The sequence below is a fragment of the Protomyctophum parallelum genome (genome assembly GCF_964188405.1).
Source record: "Protomyctophum parallelum genome assembly, chromosome: 9".
NCBI lineage: Eukaryota > Metazoa > Chordata > Actinopteri > Myctophiformes > Myctophidae > Protomyctophum > Protomyctophum parallelum.
In genome coordinates this window covers 25,960,956-25,975,306 of record NC_139706.1, presented here as the reverse complement: position 1 = coordinate 25,975,306, position 14,351 = coordinate 25,960,956, and the positions used below count along the sequence as shown (strand labels likewise).

Below are 14,351 nucleotides of genomic sequence, written 5' to 3'. Positions count from 1 at the left end.
AAGCGGCCGCGCTACCCTACTGGCCAAAGCAGGAATTGCAGGCTTGTGCATGTACCACGAGCAAAAGAGCGCGCAGCTGGGGTGTAACCATGGGTTTAACACAGATCGCTGATTCATGGATCGATTCAGGTGCGTTCAGGCGAGTTAGCGCTTCCGTATTTTGGACACCAAATTTGTGTCCAAAACAAGAAAATAGGAAAGTAGAGCGTTCTTCCGGGTTCTTCAAACGCCAGTGAGCAACTTCCAATGGCTTAGGGTTGACGAGTACAGCATCTTGCAATGGGTCTGGTCCACAAGATTCGATACACCACCAAGGCACCAAGATACCCATGTACCTAAATATTTCCTTAATGTCAACGAAGTCCACACCCACAACACCAGAGGGAGTTCAACAAAAAATGTGCAACCCAGATTTAGCCCAAACAAGGGACTAAATTAATTTTGCTCCTATGCCACCAAAATGTGGAACGCCCTACCAACCGCTCTCAAAGGGCACCTACGGACGGCTGCAATTCGAAACTGGCCCCCATAAAATCTGAATGCCCCACCCACCCCTTTTCCCCCCTCACTGTATATGCTTTCTTCCCCTTTTTACCTCCTCAATGATGATTTCCTAGAAGTGTATATTTGTAGTCTCTAAATGTTATGATGAATTGAACATGGTGGACCCTATTGTAAACAAGTGTCATGCTTTATGGTGTCGTCCACAGTTAACAGTTTTGTATTGAGTTGTGCTTGAAATGTACTGTAATTGTAAAGTTAATAAATACTTCAATCAATCATGGCAGTCAATGTTGCCATGTCTGCTTATTATAAGCTACTTTGGGGTTGTTTTTCTATAAAATAGTTGTAATTCTTGTAAATATTGGAAATTGCGGGTTGCTTTTTTTTGGGGGGGGGGCTCTTGTATTCTAACAAGAGGCTTACGAGCCTGCGGCGCGCTCACGTCTAATGCTGCGGAAATGCTTTGGCCATGTCTCGCAACTCCTGCCCCGCCCCCTCCACACCCCCAATACAAATTGACCGCTACAATAACCTTAATAATCGAGAAAATACATTATAAATAAATACTGAAACCAGATATAATCATAAAGGAAAGTTTATGCATGTACTATGTGTACTATGTAGTATGTAACTTGTAAACTCTTAATTTCCATTTTCCAGCCATTCAGTTGCAAAAACATTATAATAAAAAAAATTATGCGCCCACATCAAGGCTACATTTAATGAATCATTGGGATGATAATGTTAGACTCAGACTGGGACATCAGTCACAGACAGCTCTCATGTGAAATCCATTCCCACTCACTGCTCACTGCTAGCAGGGATATGCTCGTCTCCCTCTTCACATGAGTAATGAGGCTTTCTTATGTTGGCAAAACAAGGTCTTAAGAGCAGGATGTAAAAAAGATATTGGGATACGTTAGCCACAGATGACATTCTCTCTACAAGAATGGAATGCAAGTACGCTCTCGCTAACTGGCTGTCTCCACTTTAAAGCGCAACAAATTATAGGTTTGTATAGCTGTGGGAGTCAGACATGGACAGTGTATAATATGCATGCAATAACAGCAGTACAGTAGCATCCACACATACATACGTACATTCTCTGTTGAATGATGCAGCACTGCAATACCTCCACAGAGATGTTTAGACCACCAGTGAACCACATGGGAATGGCTGTGTGTGTGTGTGTGTGTGTGTGTGTGTGTGTGAGACTGTGTGTGTGTGTGTGTGTGTGTGTGCGTGCGTGCGTGTAAAACAGAGAGACAGAAACAGATGGAGAACGAGAGAAAAAGAGAGAGGCAAGAGGGAGAGAGTGACTGAAAAGAGATACAGAAAGAGAGGAAGAAAGAGAATGGGGACACAGCTTCTTAGAACGTAAATATCTCGGAATCATCTTTTTAGACCAAAACAAGCTTGGTTTGCATCTGATTTATCCAAATCAGTGGTTTCATCGCGGCTTGTCACGTTTGCTTTTCTAAGTAAAAACAAAAAAAGGTAGGCAGGGGTTCCAAGCAACTGGGTATGAAGACATTGCGGGTTGCCACATTTGCTTTTCTAAGTATCACACTCCCGCCATTTCCTTCTTCCCATTTGCGAGTGTGGTGCTAGAGGTGAGGGTCACGAAACGGCCCGAACTACGGCATACAATTGACTCAAAAGCCAAGATAAGTGACAACTTGGGACTGGGAGCATTCACTGTCCTAACCTATGTTGAGTACCAGTACGGGGCAAAAGTGGCGCTGTTGTGCCAGAAACAGAGAGAGAGAGAGAGAGAGACAGAGAGGCAGGGGTAGAGGGGAGTTGCACTACTCAGTTCACTCAGATTTTTTATTGTTTGGTTGGAATTACAGCTGGGTTAAGGTTAGGTTAAGGGTTAAGGTATGAACATTAAACTGTGTGTGTGTGTGTGTGTGTGTGTGTGTGTGTGTGTGTGTGTGTGACTGTGTGTGGCTGCAGTGCTCACCTTTAGGGTCATCTCTGACGACGAGTAAACCATTCCGACACACCACCTTCCCCGTGGCCACGTCCACAAACACCAGAGATGGGATACTGGTCACTTTGTACTTGTTCCATAACTTCATCTGCAGGAGAGCAAGACAGAGGGAGTTAGTGGGATGGTCCATTCCAGGCATACTCAATTAGAAATGCTGCAGGTCTAACTGGGTCTAACTGACTAAGAATGCATTCTAGTATGTAGCCACAACAAAGTGGAACGCTATACCAACATTAGAATTTCGGTGGAGCCATGATTTTAGGTCCGCTTTACACTTTAATTGGACTTCAATGAATGTGTTCCAACGACCAACCCTTCCCTACAGAGTTATAAACAGCGTACTCCTTGTGCATGACATCTTCCACTTGTCTTATGCTAAGCCCCCCACCTCCTTTTATGTTATCATGAATCATCAATAAAGTATTCAATCAATCAAATTAATAATTATATTAGTATAAAGTACCATAAATGCTTCAGCAATATCACATTTGTTAACGATAAAGAGAACGCACGACCCTGAAGAGTGCACGCACTGCACAGGATTTATTTGAAGGGTTAACTGTGATTCTCTCTGAAGTACAAGAGGGACAAGGAATTGCACAGGCTGAATAAAACAGCAGAGTATTGAGGCCCTGCAATGAATTAGCTGAGGGCACCCGGGCGCAGCGCTGCAGGGCTGATGTAACTTTAAAGAGGTTGTCTTGGTGCAACATTCAAGGGGGGTACTTTGCCCCCTGCTGTGTCATGAATAAGGGAAAAATGCAACCTGAACATCCAACATCCACACTTGACAAATTCTCCTGCAGTATACCGCTTCTGCTGCCAGCCTATACCACAGGCAGCATTTTTGCTTTATCCTTCCCATGTGAATAGCAGAATGAATTATTGAGGCATGTTGGAATGTGTGATATGCTTTGACAGGCGTTTATGAGAGACCAACAGTCATAAATCTAATTATAGCATCTTCTGTACAACGTAACGGTATGAATACCGCCTCATAAAATGTAGAACACTCTTCTTTACAACCGCAGAAGTGTACACGGAGTGACACTATAAATAGAGAGCACGCATGTGTAGTGATCAGCATCAAAGGGCAGATGAAGCATTTCATATCTGAAACTCACTTTCCATATCATAGGGAAGAACCCTCCAATGGAAAAAAAGTATTTCCTGAAGAGCATGATGATTGGAAGCATTATGCAAGGTTAAGGTTACTGCATTACATTACTAGCAACAACTAGTACATTATTGACTTGCAATTGTTGCTCTACTTCTTTCTTAAGGGCAATTCAACAGTAGTGATGATGGAAATCGGGCACTTATTATTCACTTCTTCGGCCCATCTGGTGCAGGAATTAGGAATGTATATCAGTGCACTATGGTATATGTAGCATTATGATTTAGGCTGTGAGAACAGAGCAGTAGTTCTTCCAAGAAGTTGTGAGACAAATGAAGTGAGATCTGCTACCCATGGGGGCTCGATGGACCAAGCCTAGAGTGGGTTCAGTTACCTTTCAGCTCCGGGCTGAAGAGAACGTTTTGCTGCTCTTTTAATGAAAACAATGACTTCACTTCAGGAGCCATGGCTTTAAGATTCTGATGCACCGACTGAATCCAAGGGGTAGAAAGTTACACATATGTTTCACATACATAGTGAGATAACTGTTCCCTCTATACAGCGTAGCTAATGATGACTTGTGGGACATCAACAGGGTCAACCACAGGCCCTCTCTGGCTGCAGAGGTCAGACCGTCTGTCCCATGGAGAAGACAAACCGGAGCCTCTCGACTATGTTGGTCTGGAAGTCCCTCAAACGCAAGCTTCAGCCCTGCCACGGTCAACAGTTTTACCATACGCTCCATGCTCTCCAAGGCCTCTGGAAAGTCAATCACTGCTTGCAAATTGATGGGGTTAGGGGCATTAGCTGTGACTGTCTGCATTAACTTGCACTACAGTGCATCTCAGTAGTGTAGCCATTTCACTTGGCTGTCTGTTGTCATCCAACATGAAGGCTTGACTAAAGGTACTGGGAAGGTGAGTCAGATTGTTGACTTATGCTGCATTCACACGGTCAAACGATACAGTCTACATACAATTAATTTTCAATGGAAGCCAGTGAGATGAAGATACAAAGATACATTCAACGTTTCTAGCTGCTACAAAAGCTACAACAGCTACAAAAACGTTAAGCTGGTTTCAACTTCAGCTACAAGCATACAAACAAAGATACAATATTTTTTGTATCTTTTGCTTCTGTTAGTGTGAACAACAGATCAGTGCACAAACAATGACAGCTGGACTGGTTCTGCACTTACAGAGAAATGTAAAGAACTAGTTCTCATGTCAGGCCCCAGAGCCATCTGGGTATATGATTGTAAAATTAATACAGGATTGGCAAGGCTTTGAAGTACAATAACGTACACACAATCAAACTAAAGAGAAGATATATATCTTCTCTTTAGTTTGATTGTGTGTACGTTATTATTCATTGAAAAGAGTGGTTAAATAATCCCAGGAAATGGTTTATTCATAGAGATTTTCTTGTTGAACAAAACATACGCTTATTGTCTTACTTGATCCAAAGAGAGGAAAAAGGACCGCAGAAGCAGACAACCCGCAAAACTCCAAATTAGAAGAGTATATTCTTATAGGTTCAAGGCTCAGAAATACGAAATTGAAATAAGGAGATGCCAGCACACAATAAATGTCAAAAGCGTTGTGTCACAACGCTGAGGAAGGCCCACCTGGCCGAAACGCGTCCATTGTCTCGTCAGAGGTAATACACCATGTGAAAAGGACATTTATTGTGTGCTGGCATCTCCTTCTTTCAATTACTTGCAGACCAGGAACACAGGAACACACGGCAGAGATTGCAACTGGGATGGCAATACAAAAATACTTTTTCAACTTTGTTGTACGACGATATTGCAGACAAATAGCAAGAAATAGCAAGAATGACCGATCAGATGCAATGCGAGCTTGTAGATCATCAGTGATTTAAAACAATTTTAAATAATGACATCACATGCACAAAATAGGGAAACATTTGTACTGAGGATTTTACTGCGCACTATTGGGTTCTGAGTAGTGTAATGAAGAAAAATGCTGAAAGAGTAATCAGTGGTGTGGCAAATGCTGAGGCAAAAACAAATCTATCTCCTTTCACTAACTCTAGTCTAATGTGTCCCTGGCCTGAATTATGTCTGCCTGAGTTGGGCTGGCAAGCAGTACCATCAGTCTTGGTGAAGATTTGCCTGGAGCGCATGCCACAGCTATCACAACTTTTCTGATTTCATGGCAGATGACTGGCCTGATGTTTACAAGAGTTACTTCACCCACATTTATTTACTCGCAGACTTCAAACTAATTTAGTCTCCATTGCTGAGGATTCTAATTCTGAATAGGTGGCCATGCAATACATTCACACTAAAGTCACTGTGCGCTTACCTGGTGGGTTTTCAATAACATTCCTGCAGCTGGCTAGCTGTCTGAGGTAATTCAGTTACAAAACCGAAGACCTTTTCATGCATGAAGAGAGAGCTTTTTACCCTGTCTGCATGCATGGCAGGACATTTTGGCAGGGATGCCAGGTTGAAATTGGTTAATGTTTCTCACACAAGGAACTTAAAAAAACATTGGAGACAACCGATTCATTTGTTCCTTTCTAGAGAACTTTAGTAAATCTCACACAGCAGTATACAGTAACCTTCCCTCCTCTATTGTCATCATTGTGAATACATGAGTATCTCATACCACTATGACTGTTTCAGCAAAACACAGTCTGTGGAAACCCACAGACTGTGTATTCTAGCATTATATATATAGACAATATAGATTATGACATGACAGGTCAAGATATGCTTGCTGAACAGCACATAAATCAACCCGTCACATCTGAGATGCACATTTAACGTTGTTCACATGGTCCTAGTCACATTTTTGTGGTCTGGTCAATCTTATGAGTCGAGTTAAACAAAGAATTGGTTTGTGCTGCACTATGTTCTACCCATCAAGGACAGATGTTTGTTGAAGTCAAAAGGAATGTATGACCTAACAGAATAGGAAGTGTGTATATATTAACTCTTTGCTGCAATGCACAAGAGCCCCTCTCTATTCATTATCACCACCAACAGGCAGGATGCTAAGCTATACACTAGTTATACAGTAGATTAACTGTGCTAATAACACCCACAGAGAGCCCACCAACTGTTAAGACACCAGGGAAATATGAAAATCCATACTAACAATCCATTTACTCTCCCAGGCACGCAGCCAGCCGCCAGCCTTGCACCATGCTTAGCGCTCAACATACTGATTGGATCACGCATGGTTGGATCACGCATGGCTCCCTTTTCCAGATCGAGGCGAGGCGAGAGGGAAGCAGCCCACTGTGGGGCCACGAGATGAGAGAGAGTGTGTGTGTGTGTGTGTGTGTGTGTGTGTGTGTGTGTGTGTTATATCTAGCCCAATAGGCTTTGCTCCAATGAATCACGCTATCTGCATGCATCTCACACTGGAGACTGTAGCACTGAAAAGGCCCTCACCGCACTGATCAAAGCAGGATCTCAAGAAAATGATGATTTGGTTGAGGTAGTTAAATGTTTAGACGTAATCTTGACTGCACAAATATTTAATTTTTTATCAATTGCTTGTATTAGATTGACAAATTAATTCTGTGGTGTTACTGAAGAGCAAGAATGGAAACAATTGACAACCTATCCAGAGTTAAAGGGCCACTTCACCCCTTTTGCAACCAGATGTTATTTTAATGGTGTTTGGGAGACAAGAAACACTTTCCTGTGCATGGTTTTTATGTGGGTAATGTGTGTTTTTAGATATTTTAGTATTTCAAAGTGATGTCATGGACACTGGTCTCACCTCCTTCCTGGACTACATGTTGTCTCAGACAGCCCTCCCCCTCTCCACAAGGTGGGGTGAGTGCAGCAAAGCATTATGGTAATTGTAGTAATCCAGCAGTGTCCATGACATCACAGACACTGAAATGCTGAAATATCTAAAAACACATATTACCCACATAAAACCCCCAGGAAAGTGTTCCTTTCTCCTAACATTCAAATAAGATCTGGTTGTAAAAGGGGTGAAGTGGCCCTTTAATCCATATTTACAATTTACAATTTACAATTTAGGCATTTAGCAGACGCTCTTAATCCAGAGTGACTTAATATCTATATAATGAAACTATACATACACTATACATATTTACTACTATGCTATACATATGTACTATGGCGTGCTATGACTATATACAATACAATTATAGTGCTGTCTACATAACATGCTATAAGTCTGTGTCAAATGCTATCTAAGCCAACAGAAATGCTATCTAAGGGGTTAGGGTAAGTGCTATGGGCCATGATGGAGTCTGAAAAGGTGGGTTTTCAGGCTACGGCGGAAGATTGGGAGTGATGCTGCAGTTCTGACTGCAATGGGAAGTGCATTCCACAGTTTTGGGGCCAGAAGGGGCCATATGTGGTGACCATTCCTTGTCTCATTTTATTAGCAAGGACAGTGCTTTACAAACCTTTGGTTTGAACGTGCACATCTGCATACTTTGCATTGCACTAGCATTTCAGCCGAATCAGCCCACTTCAGACACACACACACACACAACTCTTTCCAGCTTAAATCTCAGCATAAAAGCATGAGCCTGTAGTGTGAAATGTGGCTTCTCTCAGTAACCAACAGATCTTGTGGAGGCTGGTTGAGTGAGAGTCACTTAATTCTGTTGAGAGAACTAGAGTGGAGTCAACATGCTCCATTCACGGTGATTCACCTATAATTGTTCCAGCCGTATCCTCACACAGATCAGCTTTCACTGGGCTGGACCTTAAGAATTTACCCTAGTACCCTATACACCTTTGGACTGCCACGACAGTCCAATACAAAAGAGGCCAGGTACCTCCCTGTTGTATCAGAGGAAGGTAACCTTTCAGTAACCTTTCAGTAGAATATGTAGGATAATCATAGGCTATCCTATGCTGAGGCTAAATTGTATTAAGCTCAATAGACAACTTAATTATGTCCACTGGGGGAATTCCCAGTGCCTCCTCATAGTCTTCCCATTCATGCAGTAAAGGGATTTACTGCCACTGTAAGAATAAGACTGAAGTCTTTGCTGTGTGCCTGCCCATCAAGTCAGTGAGCCTTGAGCTGGAGAAACAGGAAGCTAAAGTCATGTTGAGGTTTGATTTGATCAGATTTTATAGTTCAAACTGAGGCATATATTATAGGCCTAGAAGAGGGGCAAAAACATAATTAAATGCTTAAAAACACAAAGGAGACCTAGTCCTTTGTTGCATACAATGGTCACATGATCACTGAAACTGGGCCAATACATTTAGGCTGAAGCCATTTATCACCGTCCACATGAGGTGAGGTGTTTCTATGTCAGTGGTTCTTCGATTAAAAGAAAATAGCAGACCTACAAGCAGTGGCGCGCTATGAGCTCGTAGATCTGCTATTTTTCAATAGCTGAAGCATAACATAATGCTAACACCAAAAGGGGTTCCCGCCCAAAATGGGTTAATGATTGTGTTTATATATTATACGGTATATATGAACGGTAAATTAAATTAAAAATCGTTTTCCTTTTCAGGCTTTGTGAACAAAAATGAGGGCATTCGTACCCCTACGAATACCCCCAAAAAACACTGACAATGATCTGCACCAATAATCAAAATAAATAATGTACTATGTGCCAAGCCTTTATAGTGCACATGCTTTGATTTTGAGAAAATCGGTATAATATAAGTATGCATTTCAATGTGTACGGGTCCCTGGCATGAAAGCATCTTTGTGAGTAGTTGAGGCAGGTGGACATGCATGGTGACGTGTTTCCATGTTTGTATGAATGAAAGGTTTTTGTGTTTTTGTTTATATTTGCGTACCTGGTTGATAAAAGTCTGTAAGAGTCTAAATTGCTCAAATTACTTTGATAAAAATAATTCTCACACAGTAAAACCATATTCCGTTTACAAATGATTTTTGGATGGATGTGGATGGACGTTCTTGGCCGCTGAGAAGAAAGCAGACTCGTTCCCCTGCTATAGCCTCCAACTACAACTCCCTTTTGGCAGTGTCTCATGTGTTACCTCCCGCCCCTGTTCCCTCCAGCTCACACACAAACCGCATCTTTTAGATGAAACCCTGGACTCTCAGCTCTTCCATCTCTGCTGGAAAACTGGCCAATGAACTGGTCAAGTCACTTGAACTTTCTGCGTTCCTGTAGCAGAATGTTCTCTCCACCACACACTCACTGAGAACTGCAGAGTCACTCCTCATCTTCAGACCTAAGATTTCTGTCATCACTTGGCTATGCTCATAGTTTCCACTGTTCTTTTTTTTTTTATTGTCCATTTGTTTTTTTTTATTACTGGTTTACCAATGATTGTGGTGGAATGTTACTCTGTGTTACTCTTTCCCCTACTTCTTATTCTACCACGACCACATGCACTTATATTGTAAGCCTCTTCTTTGTGTCCGCTAAATGCCTCAAATCTGGATGTAAACACAGCAGGCCTCCCATTCCACTCTACTGAGCTCATTACAGAAACCGTCCGACACTATGCAACCTCTTTCATGGTGTCTAATATCAACTAAAAACTGGTTTCACATCAGTTCCCCGTCTCTCAAATATATCATGTCGAAGCCATCGTTCATAATAGTAAAATATTCATCGGCCAATCCATTTCGGTGGCTCCTCCATGCAGACTGATAGGCTGGTTAAATTGCTTTTTCAATGGAGGCCCCGTTGCCAAGGCAACCCCCCCCCCCCCCCCCAAAGTCAGGACATGTCACTGAGTGCCAGCCACATTGTGGGCTCTTAGTTAATAATTCAGTGATAAATTAACGTTTTTGTGTGGAAAACAGGTGCCAGAATGTCAGAGGGCTTAGGGGAATGGCTGGGTAGAAAGAGAGAGAAGCAAGAATGAGGGGCGAGAAATGGTCCAAGAGACCCATAAGGGGCTGGGGGGGGGGGGGGGGGGGGGGGGGGGGGGTCGCCTTCAGCCTTCTGTGGAGGCACAAAAGCTACTCTCTGAATGCAGGCTCTAAATCCAAACTTGGACTCTGTATAGCCGGACTCCAACGTGCACATTTTTATTTAGTGGAGAATGCAGTGTAAAAGCAGGCGATTGTAAAGGAGTAAAAAGCCTCAAGCTCAATAGGTATCTGCTGTATTGTCTCCCCACGGCCTACATTCTGCCAAGGCCAAAGGTCATTACAGCAGGGGGTGCATTCTTCAGTCCCAGTGGCGTTAAGAACAATCCTGTTTGCCTCCCTGCCCCCACGGGGTGGTTGCAACCCTCCGCTCTCTCTCTCCCCCTCCCTCTCTATTTTCTGCTCTCCCTTTCTCTCTCCAAGGCTGTTCTGTCTAGTCTAGTACGTTAAGACACTTGGCTATCAACAGTAAACATTATGTGAACACATGTTTGAAACTGGCTATATGAAAAAAGCTAAAAATATATTTACCCACACGACATGGGTAAATCATTAGACAAATGGATCTGCTGGAAGTTAAGCGGGGGGAAAATCCAAGTGAGAAATAATGATTTACCGTAGCACTGATGACTAGACAGACAAAGTAATCATGTCTGAACTAACTCCCATCATTACATATACAACCTGTGCCATCCTCCTCCTGCATTTCATCAAGTTGAGGCCTGCTTGGTCGAAGGCCCAAACCACACCAATGCAACTCCTTGCAACTACTCGCAACTCCTTGCAACAAAACAAACCACACCAATGCAACTCCTTGCAACTGCCATTGGGAATAATGGTTGCAAGTAGTTGTAACTTGCAAGTAGTTGCATGCTGCAAGGAGTTGCATGGCGACCCTCTGGTGTGGTGTTAGGGCTTAACAGAAAGGGTAATGATACAGAGACAGGTGGGTGGGGTGCCAACCAGCCCTCTGTCAAATGGTCATCTTAGCCACCTTCCACCTGGCATCCCTATTTTGGGCATATCATTATAGGTGAAAATGGACCAAAAATGACCAAAAACTGAACTGATCTACATGAGGTTGTATAAAACAGGGCTTGAGTAGTTGACTGTATCCACTTCAAATGCATTTAGGTGTTTGCAATAAATATCACTCTTTCATGCACCAACTGCATCTGGTACAGTAGGGAACGCATCATGGCATGTCAACACTCATGTTCTCAGAATGATCCAAAGCTATGCACCTACTCACCTTGTACATATGGCATTAAGACGTTGCAAGCATTTCACCTCCAATACTTCTATATTTAGGAAACTCTAACTCAGACAAGTACTATTGCAAAACAACATACATTGAAATAAGCCATACAGCAGAACGTGCACTGTGTTCCTTAGACATACTGTTCAATTAGATACATTTAGCACTGTATATGTCTGTTAAGTGTGTAGTAAATGTACAGTATGTAAATGTATCTGGCCTCTAGGCATCTGCTTGTTTCCGTTTCCAAGTGGGTGGGGAGGGGGGGTAAGACGGTAAGACTGTCCCTTCCCTGTTGTGACCTCTATTTGACCTTGCATTTAACTCCCACCCCTCCCTCATGCTGGGATGGTGGGAAGTCAGCCATATCTCCTGTTCTACTCTGTGATCCCACCTCAACGCCACATTAATATTTATAGAGAGAAAAGAAAGCACTTCAGAAAAGCACCGTTAATGCTTTTCAAAGTGGATGATCAGGGGAAAAGAAGAACACCCCCCCCCCCCACTCCACAACTTAACACTAATTAATCTTAATTATGGTAATGTTAAAGACTGCACACAGGCTATATTTTGCAAACTGGGCATTTTATAGTAAAGCCACTAAACTATTAGCCTAACAGATTGCCTTAAATGTCACAGGCCATGTTCAGAATAATTTAATACTGTGACAATGTTGAAATTGTGGAGATATACTGTAGTAGGCTATGCTTTGTTTACTATCTCCTAAAACAGTATATGATCCCACTATGTCTTCCATAACTGGCAGGGCTCCTTGTAAAGCCTAATTTATACGTTCACAAATTTTCAAGCTTGAAGATCACTTATTTTCAGTGAACAACCCTGTTTATGTAGTAGAGGAGAATATAAATTAAGACTTTAGTCACAGAATGGCACCTTCTGGAACTGCATCACAGGAGTCCAGTTCCTCACATACACACCAATACAGCCACACCTCAGTACAGTAGATGAATCCATGGAGGACTGCCCTGGGCGCAGCCATAGCCGAGGTGTCACATCAATCGCAGCTTGACACCTCAGCATTGATTGCTTACACCTGGCCTCTGCGCCGGAAATGGCAGATGTACAAGCTCACGACGCGTTGCATCGCAACACGTTGTGACTACACTTGTAGATCTGCTATATTTGATGTGCGACAGAGACGTGCAACAGAGTACAATTATCAAGCTTAAGGCCATCTTTCCCCAAGGGAGGGGCTGTTGGAGCCTAGGACCCTTCTACCATTGCCTGGGCAAGATTGAGTTCCACAGTGACACTGGGTTACACTGTGACACTTTATATCCACCTATTAACCCATTTCCTCCTCTAGTCTTATGCTCATTAAAAGACACATCTGTTTTTCTGCTTGCTGCCTGGCTGCAGGCAGCAAGCATTCATGGGTTTATGGTTGGTTGCGCTCCTATCCCCCACATAGCCTGTCGTAATTCCATTGCCTCTATCCTCTAGTCTACATTGTCTAGTGTCTACAGTACAACAGTGATTCTCAACTATTGTAATTTCAAGGATTTCTTGTTTCAAATGCAAAAAGTTAATTATGTCTTGGAGAAACAAGTTACAGACGCATAAGGGTCTATTTTGGTTCATAACCATCAATGATGGGGGCCCCTCAGGAATCTTGGCTTGTCAATACCTGAAGCACATGATGACCGATACAGGGGAAACCATTTACTTGTACAATTTGTGGTAAAGTGCTCAAACTTCCCCTCCCCCCAGCCCCCCCCCCCCCCCTGGCCTTCTTCCTTCACTTTCCTTTTTTCTTGGGAAAAATGACGATGTGAACTATGCCCAAAAAAATAATTTCACCCACTTTTTTACTGTGATGGAACAATAAAGCTGATTCTGATTCTAAATCGTCTGCAGTCTACACCAAATCTGCTCGCCAAAAATAGCTGACATACAAGCTCACAATACAGCACGTTGTGAGATTGTAGATCAGATTTTTCGTCCCCCAGAATGTGGAAGCTGGAGTTGAAGTGGTAAAAGCATACACATGTCATTGGGCCTGGGTGTTATTTCTAGAGATCCAGCAAAACAAGTCAAATCATTCAACATTAGGCTGGTTTGGTTTTAGATTTTAATGAGACAGACCTCAAAGCACAGCATTTTGTTTGCCATAAAAGTGTGTGTGTTGGGTGTGTGTGTGTGTGTGTGTGTGTGTGTGTGTGTGTGTGTGGGGGGGGGGGGGGGGGATGAATTGGCAGCATCATGACAGCAAGGTTATGTCTGATCAGAACAGTTGGTACGTTCTCCATGCTGCAAGTGCTATACTTAAAGGAGAATTCCATGCTAGAATGCTTTCTTATCTTTCTTTGTAGTTGTTACGTCCCCACCAAAGAGGTCCAGGTCTTTTTTTGTGCAAAAACTCCTTATTGGCTATTTTCCCTACCATAAGCCCTCAATGAATTGCATTGCATTGAATGGGGCTATGGGGTGTTATGCTAGTTCGCTTATTTCCATCGAAAGAAGTAGTAAAGTGTGCCGCTTGGGATATTATTTACATTATGAAGAGAGGATATATACAAAGAAATTATAATTTTGAGCGATGGAAATAAGCGAATTAGCACAATACCCCATAGCCCCATTCAATTCCCATTCAATTCATTTAGGGCTTATAGT

The 14,351-nt window shown here is 42.7% G+C and overlaps 1 protein-coding gene across 1 annotated transcript in view; it reads right to left on the bottom strand.

Annotated features, from left to right (window-relative positions):
• Positions 1–14,351, bottom strand: part of nxn (nucleoredoxin) — a 61,161-nt gene that overhangs the window by 12,642 nt on the left and 34,168 nt on the right. Inside the window, exon 2 of the mRNA XM_083773995.1 lies at positions 2,471–2,588. Coding sequence (XP_083630121.1) covers positions 2,471–2,588 — 118 coding nt within the window. The remainder of the gene's footprint in view (positions 1–2,470; positions 2,589–14,351) is intronic.